We start from the raw sequence: 20,786 nt of genomic DNA, 5'->3' as shown, positions 1-20,786 counted from the left end.
TTAGTGACTACTTTGTTTCAAAGTTGATTCTCCTCTCCGATCAGAATGTCCACTGTGTGTCTTGACCACTCCTGTCTCATTGTGCGCCAATCATCACTTAGTGTCCATTGCTCATGCGCTACAACTTAAATACAGATCGGTTCTTCTATCTTTACTGCGCATGTCATAGAACTCATGTTCACGCTGAGTTTAAACTAGCTATCGCGCTTGAACTTAGAAAGTGAGGACACTGTTATCTAACATTGCGTAGGTCATGGGACTTCACTCATATTAAGCTCGGGCCAAATTTCTGCGCATGTGTCCAGACTTATGCTCCTTTGCTAGTGAAGTGTTATCACTGCGCATGCGCCAGAACTTAAGCTCCTTTACTGGTGAGATCTTTTCACTGCGCACACTCCAGAACTTAGTCTGAAGTCGGTAAGTTGCTTGTGTCTTATACACATGCCCTTGTACTTATACTTAACTTATCCGGATCCGAAACACTAGTGTGAAAGTAGCCTTAGGTAAAATGGCATAAGCATGTTCTGGAAATAGGATTTAAAAAAAATTCTAAATTGAGGAAATAAAAACAGATTTAAAATAGGAATATGTATTTTTATCTGGGTTAAACTGGCAGAAAAAAACAAATATAGGTGACACATTACCTTTATGATGAACATTGCAGAACATCACATTACCTGCAACTGCAAGTCTGCATCCGAGTCTTCATATATGCGACGGGCGATTCCTGAATTTTCCAGTGCTAACTTCTCCAGAAAAGCATAATCAACTCCACTGCCAAAACCAAGACTGTACAGGGTGTATTTACCCTGAATGGCTTTCTTTGCATTTTCCTGGATTTTTGAAGGGTTTGTTTCACCTAAAAGTCAATAAAATATTTACACATTTCACCTGTATTTCTATACACTGGTATGAACGAGTGCACCTACTTGGGGGACGGGAGGTGGAAGGGCTCTGTGCCAGAAATTTGGATGATGGTTGGTTCAGGGACACAGCGGGTATGAATGTTGGCCAGGTGGCAGGCAGCTGGCCACTACTTCTTTAGCTGAAATGATGAAGGAGAAGCGGTGGTGGTGGGGACAACTGATGTTTCTGCTGCTTGGAGGCTGGACTGCTCTAAGCAGCTGGTAGAGTCATTCTTCGTATCTACTGAATGGGAGAGCTGATTGAAGAAGAGACTGTCCCTCCTAGGTATTTTTTATTTTTCTGTCAAATGTGAATAAATCTGTAATGAAGCCTTCAACACAGATGTGAATATAGCCTGATTTAATCAGTAAGGTTGGTTCTGTTGCTGCTTCTATGAAATTATCTTGGTTCTTTTAGGCTTAGTTTACACATCACAAATACGAAGATGTTCTGTGTCTAACACTTGGATTTTTGCTACCGATGCGCAGTGGTTGTGTTGGTGGATCCACATGAAGATTAACTTCAATCAAGGTTCCCCCATGCCCTACTCCCTCACATAGACTGCTCCCACATGCCCCTACACTCTCACGTAGACTACTCCCACATGCCCCTACTCTCTCACATAGACTGCTCCCACATCCCCCTACTCTCTCACATACACTGCTCCCACATGCCCCTACACTCTCACATACACTGCTCCCACATGCCCCTACACTCTCACATACACTGCTCCCACATGCCCCTACACTCTCACGTAGACTACTCCCACATGCCCCTACTCTCTCACATAGACTGCTCCCACATGCCCCTACACTCTCACATAGACTGCTCCCACATGCCCCTACACTCTCACATAGACTGCTCCCACATGCCCCTACACTCTCACGTAGACTACTCCCACATGCCCCTACTCTCTCACATACACTGCTCCCACATCCCCCTACTCTCTCACATACACTGCTCCCACATGCCCCTACACTCTCACGTAGACTACTCCCACATGCCCCTACTCTCTCACATAGACTGCTCCCACATGCCCCTACTCTCTCACATAGACTGCTCCCACATGCCCCTACTCTCTCACATAGACTGCTCCCACATGCCCCTACACTCTCACATAGACTGCTCCCACATGCCCCTACACTCTCACATAGACTACTCCCACATGCCCCTACACTCTCACGTAGACTACTCCCACATGCCCCTACTCTCTCACATACACTGCTCCCACATCCCCCTACTCTCTCACATACACTGCTCCCATATGCCCCTACACTCTCACGTAGACTACTCCCACATGCCCCTACTCTCTCACATAGACTGCTCCCACATGCCCCTACTCTCTCACATAGACTGCTCCCACATGCCCCTACACTCTCACATAGACTGCTCCCACATGCCCCTACACTCTCACATAGACTGCTCCCACATGCCCCTACTCTCTCACATAGACTCCTCCCACATGCCCCTACTCTCTCACATAGACTTCTCCCACATGCCCCTACTCTCTCACATAGACTCCTCCCACATGCACCTACTCTCTCACATACACTGCTCCCACATGCCCCTACTGTCTCACATAGACTCCTCCCACCCCCCTACGCTCTCACATAGACTCCTCCCACATCCCCCTACTATCTCACATAGACTCCTCCCACATCCCCCTACTCTCTCACATAGACTGCTCCCACATGCCCCTACTCTCTCACATAGAATGTTTCCCTATGCCCCTACACTCTCACATACACTGCTCCCACATGCCCCTACTCTCTCACATACACTGCTCCCACATGCCCCTACTCTCTCACATACACTGCTCCCACTTGCCCCTACACTCTCACATAGACTGCTCCCACATGCCCCTACACTCTCACATAGACTGCTTCCACATGCCCCTACTCTCTCACATAGACTGCTCCCACATGCCCCTACACTTTCACATAGACTGCTCCCACATGCCCCTACTCTCTCACATACACTGCTCCCACATGCCCCTACTCTCTCACATACACTGCTCCCACATGCCCCTACTCTCTCACATAGACTGCTCCCACATGCCCATACTCTCTCACATAGACTGCTCCCACATGCCCCTACTCTCTCACATAGAATGCTCCCCTATGCCCCTACTCTCTCACATAGACTGCTCCCACATGCCCCTACTCTCTCACATACACTGCTCCCACATGCCCCTTCACTCTCACATACACTGCTCCCACATGCCCCTACACTCTCACATACACTGCTCCCACATGCCCCTACACTCTCACATAGACTGATCCCACATGCCCCTACTCTCTCACATAGAATGCTCCCCTATGTCCCTACTCTCTCACATAGACTGCTCCCACATGCCCCTACTCTCTCACATAGACTGCTCCCACATGCCCCTACTCTCTCACATAGACTGCTCCCACATGCCCCTACTCTCTCACATACACTGCTCCCACATGCCGCTACTCTCTCACATAGACTGCTCCCACATGCCCCTACTCTCTCACATACACTGCTCCCACATGCCCCTACTCTCTCACATACACTGCTCCCACATGCCCCTACTCACTCACATAGACTGCTCCCACATGCCCCTACTCTCTCACATAGACTGCTCCCACATGCCCCTACTCTCTCACATAGACTGCTCCCACATGCCCCTACTCTCTCACGTAGAATGTTCCCCTACGCCTCTACTCTCTCACATAGACTGCTCCCACATGCCCCTACTCTCTCACATAGACTGCTCCCACATGCCCCTACTCTCTCACATACACTGCTCCCACATGCCCCTACTCGCTCACATACACTGATCCCACATGCCCCTACTCTCTCACATAGACTGCTCCCACATGCCCCTACTCTCCCACATAGACTGCTCACACATGCCCCTACACTCTCACATAGACTTCTCCCACATGCCCCCTACTCTCTTACATAGACTGCTTCCACATGCCCCCTACTCTCTTACATAGACTACTCCCATGGCCCCTTCACACGTACTGCTTCTTACAACCCCCTCACAGACTGCTCTCCATTTTCCTCCCCACAGATTGCTTCTTATGGCCCCATCACAGACTTCTCTCCCTCTCCCGACATATTGTTCTTATTGGCCCCACCCCCACAGACTGCTCCCTATCCCTCCCCTCACACAGACTGCTCCGCATCCCTCCCCTCACACAGACTGCTCCCCATCCCTCCCCTCACACAGACTGCTCCCCATCCCTCCCCTCATACAGACTGCTCCCCATCCCTCCCCTCATACAGACTGCTCAATAGTCCATTGCAGAAAGCTAAACATTGAGCTAAATGTTTCTGCCCTGCACTGATCATAGAGATGGGTGCAGGGAGGGATAGAGAGGACCTTGCAGCTATTGTGTGACTGCACAGTTCTCTTGATGATTAGCAAAACAATTCAGGAGCACATTTTCCACATGGGAGGTATAATAGCAAACATTAATGGGAGAACTGAGGCACATACTCATAGAATTAATGTGGCTGGTACTAAAGGCAGCATTATAGCTGCACTAACAGATACACTATGGCATAGCTCTTATGGAAGCACTGTGACTGACACAAATGACTTCATGCTAAACAAATCTGGCAAAGCATAGTGATATTAGTTTTGTGGCTGCACAGCCACACTGGTGGATTGCAGGGTGGTCGTAACAATGGAAACGAGACATGTATAATGTGATAGAAAAATGAATCCAGCCAGCCAAGGAAGCAATATGGATAATAACAATACATTAGGAAGTGCCGTGTATTAACTTTCTCTGCATAATAAATGCTATTTGCTGAAGTGAGACAACCCCTTTAAGTCCCAGTGATCATACCAAATAATAACAAAACTTAACACTTCTCAAATCTGTTGAGATTCAATAAGTACAGTTTTATCAACTGCTCAAAAGTCCCCTACAGTAGCACATCTTTCCTCAAGCTAGGAATATAAGGTACTGTGTGGCGAATGTGTATTCCTAACCTGATGAAGTACCCTTGCTTCTGACATGGACTGATCCACATAGGCTAAAATATTAATAATAATAAACTTTATTTATATTGCCCACCATATTTTGCAGTGCTTTACAATTCAGAGGGTACAAATCAAAATAGACATCATAGAATTACAAGCTAATATACAATTTAACACTAGGAGTGAGGGCCCTGCTGGCAAGAGATTATGAGGCAATGGGGGTGACACAAAAGGTAAAGATAAATATTACTGATGATTAGACACAAAGACAGGATATTTTGCATCGTAAGCACTCCTAGGATCCCCCAGTTCCTACTGAGCAGAGTGAAATCGCTGAATATTTTCTAGCCGGCCCGGGGACGGCTCTAATATATGGCATTTCTTCATTGCCATTTTTTTATGGTATTCACCTGAGGGGTTAGGTCATGTGATATTTTTATAGAGCAGGTTATTATGGACGCGGCGATACCAAATATGTCAACTTATTTTTATTTATGTAAGTTTTACACAATGATTTAATTTTTGAAACAAAAAAAATCATGTTTTAGTGTCTCCATAGTCTGAGAGCCATAATTTTTTTTCCGTTTTTGGACGATTATCTTAGGTAGGGTCTCATTTTTTGCGGGATGAGATGACGGTTTTTTTTTTCAAACAGAGGTACACGTGTAAGGATGTGTACATTTCATATGTCCCAAGTATCAATTTATATCAATGATATCCTGTCTTCCAAATTTAACAATAACGTGGACATTACCAATGACAAAATAAGGAGCATTAATTCTGAGAAATGAATAATGAATAAAGAATAACCACCCCCCTCCCTCATCCCAACCCATACTGTCTGGATGTACCTCCTCCCTTATACTATTGTCACCTTGCCCATACAAAGAGCATCAAGAAAAGGCAAACCTAAAATAAACCTCCTATATCTATTTCTCCGAATTCATGAAACTTTCAATTTTCCTAGAGTGCCTCTAATATCTTTCTGCAAGTACCATTCAGTATGTTTAAAGTTACTCATGAGAGCTTGTGTTTCTTCTGTTGATAAATGTTTGGCAAGAAATTTCGACCATTTATTCAAAAAAGCTGCTGAACCCCTGTTTTTATTGGACTCCGCATCCAATTGGTCCATTAACAGGAAGTGCCTCATTAGACTGTGAAATTCTGTACCTGTGGGAGTCTGAGGCTCTAGCCATTTTTGTAATAAGCATTTCAATGCTACTAGTAACACCCCATCTATCAGTTTGGGTACTTGGATTGTGTCCGGAAATACATGAAATAGAACTACTTCTGGTTCGCATGGTAAGTCAATATGCCACGTGTCTTTAATCCATGACAGCAACCATTCCCAATACTGTCGCGTCTTGGGACATAGCCACATCCCGTGGTCCAAATCCGCCTTTAAGAGATCACATTTTGGACATTTATTTATCCAAGACTCTGTATTACGTGTATTAGTTATGTTGAAAGCGTATATTGCTCTGTGCACTAGTTTCAGCTGAGTTTCCCTCCATTTTTCACATATTACTGCTTTCCTTGTCCTAATCCACCCCGTCATTATCCTCTCTCTTCAGTCTTGGCTTACCAATAGCTTACCCCAACCTACACTAATCGTAGCAGCCGTTTTATCATTATCCCTATCTCTAAGTTGCCTATAGGTGACCATTTATTTCCTATCTGTTTGAGTAATGTATCAAACCCATTGACTTTACATTCCGAGGAAACCTGTTTTAGCCTAGACTTACAAAAGTGCATTATTTGATAGTACTGCATTTCCTGCCTGTTATGGAGACCATATTTATCACATACTTCTGGTAACGTAAGGTATCTTTGCTCTTGAACATGCAATAAATGCTGCACAGTATCAATCCCCTTCTGCCTCCAGTGTTGAAACAGTTTATTAGTGTTTCCTACCTCAAATTCTGGATGGGACCATAGAGACATATATTTAGAAGTCTTAAAGGATAAGTTATACAATTTTCTCACTTCCTTCCATGTTACAATAGTGTCTCTGAATATTATTAAACTCTTAATATCCATTGGCATCGAGGCTAGGTGTGTATGCAATAGTGCTCCCAGATCCTACCCCTGGGCTAGTTCTTTTTCCAACATCAGGTTTGAATAATAAGACGTCTTAGCCAACCAATCCCTACAATGGCGGAAAAGACTGGCTAAGTTATATCTTCTAAGGTCAGGGAAGCGCACCCCTCCCTTTTCCACTGGCAAATATAGCTTCCGTAGGGCTATCCTAGCTCTCTTTTTGGACCATAAAAATTGTGAGAATGCCTTATTTAACTCCCTTAAATCCCCATGTCTGATTAGGATGGGCAATGTTTGCATTGGATAAAACAGTTTGGGAACACTAACCATTTTTACCAAATGACATCTACCTAGCAGAGATAAGGGCAGTGATTGCCATCTCTCTAGCCCTTGTTTTATTTGCTTTATCAATGGTGTGTAGTTGAGGCTATACAGAGAATGAGGCGAGGGTCCAATTTTAATACCTAGATATTTGATATGTTTTTTTGAAATATTTATGGGACATTCATGTACCATTGGCTGGTTCTTTGAGGGTGTATTACCTATATATAGGAGTTCGCATTTTTCAATATTAATCCTCTATCACTTTAAATATTCGGTGAATATCTCTAGAAGGATTTGCCAGGAACATAATTATGTCGTCTGCAAAGAGTGACAATTTCACCTCTCTTGACCCTATCTTTATACCTTCAAATGCTTCTGACTTTTCTAAGTACCTGGCTAATGGCTCGATTGCTATATTAAACAATAGTGGTGAAAGAGGACACCCTTGCCTCGTCCCTTTTAAAAGTGGGAAAGATTGAGAGAGAAAGCCTGGTAATACTATTTGTGCCTGAGGGTCTGAGTATAATGCTGATATATAAGTTCGAAAGGCTCCTTTAATATTCTTTGCATCTAATACCTGCGCCAGCCATCCCCAATGCACATTATCAAATGCCTTTTCGGCATCTATTGTGAGGAGTGCAGGTTATTCTCTTAATTGAGGACTCCTAGCAACAAAATCCAGAACAGTCAGCACCCTCCTCATATTAAACACTGCAGATCTGCCCTTTACAAATCCCACATGAGATGGCCTAATTAGATCCGGCAGCTTGTCAGCTAATCTATCCGCCATAATTTTAGAGAATAGCTTGTGATCCACATTTATCAGTGATATAGGTCTGTATGAAGATGGCAAAAGCAAATCTTTCCCAGGTTTCGGTAACAGACGTATATATGCTGTGTTATTAGTCAGTTTTGTGGCTTTGCCCTCCAAGACCCTGTTAAAGCTCTCTGTAAGCATTTGAGATATATCATCTTTCTTTACACCATTTTTATTTAAAAAAATTTCCGATGTTCACCTGAGGGGTTAGGTCATGTGATATTTTTATAGATCCGGTTCTTACGGACGCGGCGATACCTAATATGTATATTTTATTTTTATTTATGTAAGTTTTACACAATAATTTCATTTTTTAAACAAAAAAAATGATGTTTTAGTATCTTCATATACTGAGCATTATTTTTTTTTATTTTTGGGCAATTGTCTTAGGTAGGGGCTGATTTTTTGCAGGATGAGGTAAAGATTAGATTGGTACTATTTTGGGGGGCATACACCTTTTTGATCACTTGGTGTTGCACTTTTTGTGATGTAAGGTGACAAAAATAGCTTTTTCATCACAGTTTATTTTTTATTTTTTTATGGTATTTATCAGACAGGGTGGATCATGTGATATATGATCATGTGATATATTTATAGAGCCGATCAATATTATAGAGCCGGCAATGCCTAATATGTGTGTTTTGTTTTTTTTTCAGTTTTTTATTATAAAATAAGGGGAAAGGCTTTTTTTTACTTTATTAATTTTATTTCTTTATTAATTTTATTAAAAACATTTTTTTTCCTTTTTTTTCCTTTACTTTATTTCTGATCCCCTCTGCAATGCATTACAATACATCTGTATTGTAATGCATTGCCTGGTAGTGTATGACACAAACCCCTTCTATGCCACGGGCAGCGGCATAGAAGGGGTTAATCCGCAGCGATCGCCGATATGGGGGGGGGTCACAGGACCTCCCTCGGCATTGACACAGTGTGCCTGATGATCGTTTTTCAGGCTAGGGCAGCACTAAAGCCCATCCATTAGTGTCGGTGACGTCACCGGGCTCACTGCTGGGTGGAAGCCTTCGCCTGGCAGCCCTATCCAGCAAATGCCTTTTCCCTGTGCAATTTAACGCAGGGCAAGGGAGAGCATCGGAGCATAAACTGCTCCGATGCTCAAGTCAGGGGGGCTGCCTGGGTGAAAATGGGGATAACCCCTTTAATGATGACCTTCCTCTACTACATCTTCCAAAGCCAGATGACTGGTGATTGGTGAACAGTTAACAAATCCCTGGTCTCCAAAGGGAGTAAACTGCATAAAGTTCTTGATGTAATGATGACAATATACCCAAAAAAATAACACAGGGATAAAGGTTCCTAGAGTAGGTGGCCCCTGGCTAGTGGATAAACATACAGGGGCACCACTAGTCAGTCATCAAACCAAACACAGTTTATATACGTTTAATGCATAAACCACAAGTACAAGTAATATGGTGATTGGGGGTACTTACAGTAAATCAGCTAAATTTTTGGTACCCTACTCCAAAGGGACCTACCCCTGGGTTATTTTTAGTTGAGATTGTCTATTACCAGGTGAATGATAAATTTGAGACGTTGGCTAGAACTGGTTAGCCCCATGAATCACACCCTGAGAACTGAGGTGGAACGCAGGTTACTTTAGGTGCAACCCTCTTTATATTGTATTAATTTTGTAAGTGACATCACCTTGGCCAGTTGGTGCTCTTTAAATAAAAAACTGTGTTCCATTATTAGGGAAACAGATAGGGCAATCTGTCACAAAGACCGTGATAGCCGAACAGTGTGCTGTCTTCCTGGCGCTAGAGTTCGACACATCGCCGATCGGGTTGACAGATTACTGGGAGGGTCTGGAGAAGATCCAGCGGTCATTGTCCATATCGGAACCAATGACAAAGTTAGAGGTAGGTGGAGAGTCCTTAAAAATTATTTCAGGGATTTAGGTCAAAAGCTTAGGGCAAGGACCTCAAAGGTAGTATTTTCCAAAATACTGCCTATACCACGGGCCACATAAGAAAGGCAGCGGGAGATTAGGGAGATTAACAAGTGGCTCAAGAACTGGTGTAGGAAGGAGGGGTTTGGGTTCCTGGAGAACTGGGCCGACTTCTCTATCGGCTACACGCTCTATCGTAGGGATGGTCTGCACCTCAATGGGGAAGGGGCAGCTGTGTGGGGGACAAAGATGGCTAGAAGGTTGGAGGAGTGTTTAAACTAGGGACTGGGGGGAGGGAAATTCATTATAGGAGGGGAAGATAGTGCAGATAGAGACCGGGGGCCAGGTAGTGGGACTGGGGGAGGAATGGAAGGAGGGACTAGAACAGTTCAGAAGGAAAGGTGTAGGGTAAAAAAATATACATAAACCTCTCAAATGTATGTATACTAATGCCAGAAGCCTGACTAATAAAACTGGGGAGCTGGAATTAGTGATGTGTGAGGAGGACTATGACATAGTGGGAATAACTGAGACATGGCTGGATGATAGCTAAGACTGGGCAGTTAATGTACAGGGTTACAGTCTGTTTAGAAAGGATCGGCAAAACCGGAGAGGGGGAGGGGTCTGCCTTTATGTAAAGTCTTGTCTAAAGCCCACACTCCGTGAAGATATAAGTGAGGGACATGAACATGTGGAGTCACTGTGGGTAGAGATACATGGAGCTAAAAACAATAATAAATTACTAATAGGAGTTTACTATAAACAACCTAATATACCAGAGTCCACAGAAAATCTACTACTAAACGAGATAGACGAGGCGGCAAATCATAATGAGGTGGTTATTATGGGGGACTTCAACTACCCAGATATAGACTGGGAAACTGAAACTTGTACATCTCATAAAGGAAACAGGTTCTTGGCAATAACCAAAGACAATTACCTCTCCCAACTGGTTCAGGACCCGACTAGAGGGACGGACATACTGGACTTCGTATTAACCAATAGGTCTGACAGAACAACAGACGGGCAGGTTGGGGGACACCAGGGAAATAGTGACCATAAAGTAATAACCTTCCAATTATCATTCAAAAGAGCGTTTCTACAGGGAGGAACAAAAATACCAAACTTCAAAAAATCTAAATTTAGCCAACGAAGAGAGGCCATAGGCCTAATTAAATGGGATAAAGTCCTCACAAATAAAAATACAGCCACAAAATGGGATATCTTTAAAAGCATCCTAAAATCTTATTGTGAGAGGTACATACCATATGGGAATAAAAGGTTAAGGAACAATAAGAAACCAATGTGGATAAACAGAACTGTAAAGAAAGCAATAAATGACAAAAAGAAAGCATATAAATCACTAACACAGGAGGGTAGCACGGAAGCACTGAAAAACTATAAGGAAAAAAATAGAACATGTAAAAAACAAATAAAAGCGGCCAAACTAGAGACCGAGAGATTAATTGCCAAAGAGAGTAAAACTAACCCTAAAATGTTCTTCAATTATATAAATGTTAAAAAGTATAAATCTGAAGGTGTCAGCCCTTTAAAGAGTAATGAGGGGGGAGTTTCAGAGAGCGACGAGGAGAAAGCAAAGCTGTTAAATATTTTTTTTCTCCAATGTATTCACTGAGGAAAATAAACTGTCAGATGAAATGCTGAATGTAAAAATAAATTCCCCATTTAAAGTGTCCTGTCTGACCCAGGAAGAAGTACAACAGCGACTTAAAAAGATTAAAATAGACAAATCGCCAGGACCGGATGGCATACACCCCCGTATCCTAAGGGAATTAAGTAATGTCATAGCCAGACCCTTATTTCTGATATTTGCAGACTCTATACTGACAGGGAATGTCCCACAGGATTGGCGCATGGCAAATGTGGTGCCAATATATTCAAAAAGGGGCCAAAAACAGAGCCTGGAAACTATAGGCCGGTAAGTTTAACATCTGTTGTGGGTAAACTGTTTGAAGGTTTTCTAAGAGATCTTAGAGCATCTCAACGGAAATAAGCAAATAAGGCCATATCAGCATGGCTTCGTGAGGGATCGGTCATGCCAAACTAATTTAATCAGTTTCTATGAGGAGGTAAGTTCTAGACTGGACAGCAGCGATTTAATGGATGTCGTAAATTTGGACTTCTCCAAAGCATTTGACACTGTACCACATAAAAAGGTTAGTATATAAAATGAGAATGCTCGGACTGGGAGAAAACATCTGTATGTGGTTAAGTAACTGGCTCAGTGATAGAAAACAGAGGGTGGTTATTAACGGTACACACTCAGATTGGGTCACTGTCACTAGTGGTGTACCTCAGGGGTCAGTATTGGGCCCTATTCTCTTCAATATATGTATTAATGATCTTGTAGAAGGCTTGCATAGTAAAGTATTAATTTTCGGAGATGACACTAAACTGTGTAAAGTAATTAACACTGAAGAGGACAGTATACTACTACAGAGGGATCTGGATAGATTGGAGGCTTGGGCAGATAAGTGGCAGATTAGGTTTAACACTGATAAATGCATTATTTCTTCCCATGTGCATAACTTTACAAGTCACCCGTACTTATTAAATGGTAAAACACTCGGTAACACTGACATGGAAAAGGATCTAGGAATTTTAATAAACAGCAAACTAAGCTGTAAAAACCAGTGTCAGGCAGCTGCTGCCAAGGCCAACAAGATAATGGGTTGCATCAAAAGGGGCATAGATGCCCGTGATAAGAACATAGTCCTACCACTTTACAAATCGCTAGTCAGACCACACATGGAGTACTGTGTACAGTTCTGGGCTCCTGAAAACAAAACAGACACATAGCAGAGCTGGAGAGGGTCCAGAGGAGGGCAACTAAAGTCATAACTGGAATGGGGCAACTACAGTACCCTGAAAGATTAAAATTAGGGTTATTCACTTTAGAAAAAAGACGACTGAGGGGAGATCTAATTACTATGTATAAATATATCAGGGGTCAGTAGAAAGATCTATCCCATCATCTATTTATCCCCAGGACTGTGACGAGGGGACATCCTCTGCGTCTGGAGGAAAGAAGGTTTGTACATAAACATAAAAGAGGATTCTTTATGGTAAGAGCAGTGAGACTATGGAACTCTCTGCCTGAGGAGGTGGTGATGGTGAGTACAATAAGGGAATTCAAGAGGGGCCTGGATGTATTTCTGGAGCGTAATAATATTACAGGCTATAGGTACTAGAGAGGGGTCGTTGATCCAGGGAGTTATTCTGATTGCCTGATTGGAGTCGGGAAGGAATTTTTTATTACCCTAAAGTGGGGAAAATTGTCTTCTACCTCAGACTTCAGATGAGTTTTTGCAAAATGTAGCCTGGCTTGGATGTTTTTCTTTGTAAGAAAAGGCTTTCGTCTTGCCACTCTACCCCATAGCCCAGACATATGAAGAATACAGGAGATTGTTGTCACATGTACCACACAGCCAGTACTTGCCAGATATTCCTGCAGCTCGTTTAATGTTGCTGTAGGCCTCTTGGTAGCCTCCCAGACCAGTTTTCTTCTCGTCTTCTCATCAATTTTGGAGGGACGTCCAGTTCTTGGTAATGTCACTGTTGTGCCATATTTTCTCCACTTGATGATGACTGTCTTCACTGTGTTTCATGGTATATCTAATGCCTTGGAAATTCTTTTTTACCCTTCTCCTGACTGATACATTTTAACAATGAGATCCCTCTGATGCTTTGGAAGCTCTCTGTGGACCATGGCTTTTGCTGTGGGATGCGACTAACAAACTTTCAGAAAAGACCAACTAGAGCAGCTGAACTTTATTTGGGGTTAATCAGAGGCAGTGTAAATGATGGCAGGTGTATGCTGACTCCTATTTAACATGGATTTGAATGTGATTGCTTAATTCTGAACACAGCTACATCCCCAGTTATAAGAGGGTGTGCACACTTGAGCAACCACATTATTTGAGTTTTTTGGGGTTTTCTTCTTGTTTTTCTTGATTTCAGCTTGTTTTTCAATTAAGTGGTGCAGTTTATACGTCACATTAAAGGTGGAAAAAGTTCTGAAATGATTTATCTTTGTCTCATTTTTTTTTACAGTACAGAAACCTGACATTTTTTAACAGGGGTGTGTAGACTTTTTATATCCACTGTATGTGCTGACTGCCTGGATGTATATCGTCAACAGATGGTCGGAAAGCAGTTAAATTGTTAGGGTACTTTCTTTTCCGGCATAAAGTTTCGTCCTAGGGGCTCTATACCGGAAAATAACTGATCAGTTTTATCCCCATGCATTCTGAATGGAGAGCAATCCGTTCAGGATGCATCAGGATGTCTTCAGTTCAGTCATTTTGACTTTTCAGGACGGAGATAATACGGCAGCATGCTACGGTTTAATCTTTGTCCAAAATTCGGGAACACATTTTTTCCATTAAAATGTAATAGTGCCGGATCCGGCATTCAAATTGCCGGATTGACAGATCCGGTATTCTGGTCTGCACCACAAAAAATGTGAAAAAAATAAATGCCGGATCCGTTTTTCCGGATGACACCGGAGAGACGGATCCAGCATTTCAATGCATTTGTCTGATCCGTCTGACAAATGCCATCAGTTTGTATACGTTTTGACGGATCCGGCAGGCAGTTCCGGTGACGGAACTGCCTGCCGGAATCCTCTGCCGCAAGTGAAAGTAGCCTAATGAATATTTCTGCTATTGCTGAATATTTTACTTTACTTTTTACTTTAGCTCTTTATTACTGAGACTGGATTTACATTTTGATGCATTTTTGTCCAGTAAAAAACAAATGAAAAAAAATTAGATCAAGTGAATTTGAGCTAGGCTGCAGTACCCCGGCATGTGCAGTACCCCATGTTATTTAAATCTTTATAATGCTTTTTAATATCATCTGCCAATGCCTTGTAATGTACACAGTATAGCTTTTGTATGGATCAGATGGGGTTAATAATTCTGACTCAGCCCTGCAGAAAGTTAGGTGTGGATCCGACCCTAGCTGAGTCTGGGTAGTTGTGATTTAGTAGAGGAAGTGAGAGCTGTGACATGTGCTCACTCCCCAGAATACTAGGTTTCAGAGAATCACTGCCTCTGAGGATATTTGCATCAAACAAGCCATCAGTACTTTACAGTACTCCAGGAAAAGGGAATAGAAAGAGAAGGTCCAGAATCTGCATGGCCGAGCATTGGAGTCAGTCAGTAAGGTATTTTGCTGTTTAGGGCTGCTACAGATTTTTCTTCCGTGAGAGGGACATTGCTTAAACACCCTTCACACGATCTGGCCCACCGTATCCCTTAATTGGAAATTACAGCCACCATTGCAAGAGTAATATTGCAAGCCATAGATTCTGCAGAAGGAGAAAGAGGGAAAAAGTACTACAGTTCCCATCTTTGCTGAAATCCATGCATTGCTTTTTTGGGAGATCTGCACTGTGAATTATTTGGAGCTCTGTTTTGATACCATTGGACGTACTACAACTCCCATTCTGCACTTAGGTAAAATGAGATGTTTATTTTCCTACAACTGGCCCGATTATTGACTCCAGCATCAAACGCCAGCCACAGCACCTGCATGCCCTGCCTTGCACCCATACAAAATGTTAACATCAAGGCACCCCAACTAACAGCAGGCAGGAGCCCCAACATCAGGGTATGCCCGGAGGGAAGAAAGAGCACACCCTCCTATCACTGCCCTGCATCTAGGAAGACTAAGGCTGAGTTCACACGGGCGAGATTTCCACGCGGATGCAATGCGGGAGGTGAACGCATTGCATCCGCACTGAATCTGGACCCATTCATTTCTATGGGGCTGTGCACATGAGCTGTGATTTTCACGCATCACTTATGCCGTGGTGATGGACCATGTGATTGGACCATGTGATCTGACGTCACCACAGGTCCTTTAGCCGGCAGCTCATTATTAAAGAAGTAAGAAGAGACCGGCAGCTACGCGATCAAGAGTGAGTTAATTATTTTTTAACCCTCAATTGACCACCTACTAAGCATTCTGTATTCAGAATGCTATTATTTTCCCTTATACCATGTTATAAGGGAAAATAATAACATCTACACAACACCGAACCCAAACTGTCTGGGTCTGGGTACCACAGTCGGTTTTTTATCACGCGCGTGCAAACCACATTGCACCATACTCGCACGGGTTTGCCGCAATACACCAGGACGCATCCGGACCTAATCCGGACACGCTTGTGTGAACTCAGCCTAAGTGTGAGGATTGTGTGTATAAGTATTGCAGCCAGAACCACTACCATTCCCATCCTCCACTCCGCTCCATCGGGGCTTGCGGCACATGGTCTCTACACAGCGTATGGGGTTTTCTGCTTCTGCTCTGTTCTCTATGTTAGGTCTGGAATCAGTTGAAAATAGATGATCGGTGGATAGGTCGAGTGTAAGATCCCCGCAGATCTGATAATGATGACATATCCTAAGGATAGGTCATCAATATCTATCACTCAGAAACGTCTTTACTAAAGAATATCCTTTTTCAATGATCTGAACAAAACAACCTATATTGTCTTACTTACCTCCATTGGCTTGACCATCTGTGAGGAGGACAATTAAGGAAACACTTCTTTCAGGAACAGTTTTATTCTTGTGTGCTGTATTTAATAACTCGACAGCCTCCAGTACAGGGTCATTAATGTTTGTCCCTATGGTGAAGCAAGATATTTGAACATGTTAATGTATGCAATCAATGTATACAGTTAACACATACGTAGCATGCTGGCTGACAATGACTTATACATTTAAGTAACCCAAATGGAATAATCAATCTGCTCAGTCAGAACTGGAATCAGGTTTCTTGTGCCCATCAGTGAAAATAGTTCTGAGGGTCCAACCTCTATCTGTAAAGAACATGTGCACTTTATATATTGCCTTGTACACTTAGTTGTTACCATTGCATACTCTTTTCTTATTTGTATCAACATCCTTTAAAATATCAATTTATAAAGTTAGTTGTAATTCTGTAACGCATTTCTTTTACCTGTGTTGCTCCTATGTCCTGTTTTGGGTTGTGGTCACATGACCATGACCATGGAGCCCTTTCTTATTTCCTGTGATGCTATGTCCATGGGCTTGTCAAAGCAGCAACAGGGACATGTGTCTATGTAACTATCTGGGTGGAAGGGAGCTATAAACTAGCTCAGTGTTTTTAGGGTCATTGCACAAAGTGTGACAGAGAAAGGAGAAGTGCATCATGGGTTTAGTTGGCTACAGCAACAGGAAGTACTACATACAGGATGGAAACAAAGCAGAGCGATATGTTTCCATGGTGAAACCAGCTCAGGAGAGTCCAAATTCAAAAAAGAAATGGTGGTGGTGGTGGTGGATTTGGGAGTGCACACAGCTAAGAGTGAGGAGGGTGCAGATACAGAGGATGAGGAGGGTGCAGAAGCGGAAGGTTGAGTGAGCCACACAACCAACTCTGGTGCTTCCTTTGAAGTAATCGCACGCGCCTTCTAGAACTTCCTACTTGCACCGACGCGACCCCTACCACCCCTGCGGAATGGCCTGCCTCTTCCTCTGCCTGTCATTTTCAAAATGACCCTGTGCCTAAGTCCCTAGAGAAGAGCAGTATTTGTGGAAGCAGGTATATTGCAGGCCTCAATCAATATTGGGTGGAAGCAGTTATATCTTACCCTTTAATTAGTCTTTTGTGGAAGCAGGTATAACACACCCCTCAATCAGTTTTCTGGGGGGTCTACAGGTATATCACACCCGTTGCAATTAGTTGTTCTAATACCATTTGAACCTCTATAGAGCTGCGATTTTGCAGCAGAACTGCACACAACTACTGCACAGTTCAAATGCACTATATAGAAAGTATTTTATAGGTATATCACACCCCTGCCTCAATCAGTTTTTTTGGGGGGGCAAATAGTATATCACACCCATTGCAATTAGCTATTCCAATAGCATTTGTCCCTCTATATAGCTGCCGTATCGCAGCAGAACCGCACACAACTGCTGCACAGTTCAAATGCACTATATAGAAAGTATATTATAGGTGTATCACACCCCTGCCTCAATTAGTTCTTTTTTGGAGGCAACTGGTACCGTATATCACACCCGTTGCAATTAGTTGTTCCAATAGCGTTTGAACCTCTATATAGCTGCGGTATCGCAGCAGAATCAAACACAACTGCTACACAGTTTAAATGCACTATATAGAAAGTATATTATAGGTATATCATACCCCTGCCTCAATCAGTTTTTTTGGGGGGTCTACAGGTATATCACACCCGTTGCAATTAGTTGTTCCAATACCGTTTGAACCTCTATAGAGCTGTGGTATCACAGCAGAACCGCACACAACTACTGTACAGTTCAAATGCACTATATAGAAAGTATATTATAGGTATATCACACCCCTGCCTCAATCAGTTTTTTTGGGGGGGCAATTGGTATATCACACCTATTGTAATTAGTTGTTCCAATAGCGTTTGTCCTACACTGACAAAATACAGAATAGTAAATGGCTGCCAGATCGGGTTATGTTATAGGGTGGGCGTGTCTCCATGTGCTGAAACATCTCAATTGGCTGTCCTGTCCCACCTGATGGATGTGTCATGGGTCAAAGTTTGGCGCAATGCAAAAGAATATGTCGCGCGCGAACATCGCCATATGTTTGCATGTTCGGCAGATCGGGAGAGTGCAAAGTTCGTCACGAACCGACCGCCAGGCGAACCGCAGGGCCATCACTAGTTGCTGGGTAATCCAGCTAGCAGTTGCAGCATAGAGTGTCGGGAATCAGCGAATAAAAGGGGTCATGGGGGACCACAGGCAGTATCCAGCAATGCCGGATCCACAGACCTTAGTCAGGCTGTTCCCTACTGGAACAGCCTGCCGGAGCCTCTGCCGCAGATGTGAAACTAGCCTTAGGATATGGCCACATGACCAGGTTTCTGCATTTAGTTTTGAAAGCAAAAATTAGGGGTGGTCATAAAAGGAGAAAAAGTTTAACGGACAGATTTTTTTGAATTCACTCCTGGTTTTGGCTTCCAAAACTGCATCAGGAAACCTGACTATGTAGCCATATCCTTAAGGTCCATTCACACGACCGTATGCCCGACGTGCCCATGTTTAGGCCACGTGCACTCTGTATCACAGTGCAGCCCTATTGACTTGAACGGGTTTGCAATCTGCAAGATACAGCAAAAGATAGGACATGTCCTATCTTTTGGAGTGCAGAGGCATTGACTCAAAAGCCCACGGAAGGGCTTCCGTGTGTTTCCGTGGGCTTTCAATCCATGCCTTTGCTCCGCAAAATATAGGAGATGCTCTATTTTTTGCTGTATCTTGCGGATCGCTGACCCATTCTTCGGCCATACGGTTGTGTGAATGCACCCATAGTTTACACTGTCTAAATCTTTGTGCAGTGGGTCTGCAGTTGCATTCAGTTAAGTAGAATTTGAATTTTACATTGCAAATATGCTTTACTTACAGCCACCAGTATTAATGTTCTTGACAAATTCTCGAGCTTCTTTTAGGTTTTCTGGAGTTGCTTTGAGCAAAGAATCCTTCCACACAGAAATTCTATTGTCGAACAGTATGAAATTAAAGTGATCATGTTCTGACGTGTCATTCAGAATTTGGAGAAGGGCTTCTTTTGTCTGTATACAGATACATTGGTTAATTTGATATATAATACATGAAAATGAGATCCAGCAGGTCAAATTACTATACTATATGTTAACTTTACTAGTTGCCTGCTTTATATTGGTATCATTTTTTTTAACCTCCTTTACATTTTTGGAGATGTTAATAGTCTGGTAAGGTTTGCAGTAATTTTTAAACTTTTGAAGAAAATGTCAAATACACATTTTTTAGAGACCAGTTGTGTAGAAAGAAAAAAATAATCAATATATATATATATATATATATATATATATATATATATATTATTTACATAGTTTCTATTTTATATAGTTTTGCTATCTTTTTAGTTTTTCTACTGTGTGGTGTGTGGAAATAAAGAAAACTCTGTAATATGCCCCAGAACTGTGCCTATTACTGCTATATGTACTGCAACTCCCACCATCTATTCAGTAAAGAAAGAATGTGTTTATTGTAATCTAATTGACCTGATCATCGACTCCATCATCATCCGCCGGCCCCTACCTACATGTTTCCTCATGCCTTTCACCCATCTACTTAACATTAAGGGCGCCCTAGCCACCATCAGGCAGGAGTCCCAATACCAGGGTGTGCCCTGAGGGGAAGAAGGATAGCACCCCTCCATTCACTTCATGGCCCTAGGGATCATTGGAGTGAGGACAACCACTGTAAACCACCATCACTCCTATTAGTCCCACTACTACCACTCCCCTCCACCCAGCTTTCCCCCCTGTGGGCTCACTGCACGCTTACAATAAATATTTTTCGATATTTTGATAGTTTGGGTATTTTTGAACATGGCAATACCAAGTATGTTTATTTTTTATTGTTTATTTTTATATATAAAATTGGGAAATGCGGGTGAATTCATATTTTTTTTTATATTTTTGTGTTTTTTATATTTTACAATTTTTTTAATGCAATTATTACTTGATCTTACTATCTTCTGACCGCTTGTACCACAGACTGCAATAGAATACTATCACACTGTATAGGAAGTCTTAGATCGCTTTAGAAAAATTACACTATATCAGAGCTTCCTGGTGCCAGGGTGTCAGTCCCCCACTAATCAGATATTGATGACCTATCCTGAGAATAGGTAATCCTTATTCTACTCCTGGAAAACCCTTTTTAATAGTGAAGATCTGTTTCGTGATCTTCAGAAGTCATCTAGACGTCAAAAGGTTTACATTTTAC

The 20,786-nt window shown here is 42.6% G+C and overlaps 1 protein-coding gene across 6 annotated transcripts in view; it reads right to left on the bottom strand.

Annotated features, from left to right (window-relative positions):
• Positions 1-20,786, bottom strand: part of LOC122943070 (inter-alpha-trypsin inhibitor heavy chain H3-like) — a 107,096-nt gene that overhangs the window by 65,815 nt on the left and 20,495 nt on the right. For all 6 annotated transcript variants that reach the window (XM_044300481.1, XM_044300483.1, XM_044300482.1 and 3 more), the window contains exons 9-11: positions 19,417-19,585; positions 16,496-16,621; positions 678-859 (exon numbers count right to left, since the gene is read on the bottom strand). In XM_044300481.1, coding sequence (XP_044156416.1) covers positions 678-859; positions 16,496-16,621; positions 19,417-19,585 — 477 coding nt within the window. The remainder of the gene's footprint in view (positions 1-677; positions 860-16,495; positions 16,622-19,416; positions 19,586-20,786) is intronic.

This window comes from Bufo gargarizans, chromosome 7, assembly GCF_014858855.1.
Source record: "Bufo gargarizans isolate SCDJY-AF-19 chromosome 7, ASM1485885v1, whole genome shotgun sequence".
Classification (NCBI taxonomy): Eukaryota; Metazoa; Chordata; class Amphibia; order Anura; family Bufonidae; genus Bufo; species Bufo gargarizans.
Note: the sequence above shows the minus strand (reverse complement) of the source record. Positions and strands in the feature narration are given on the sequence as shown.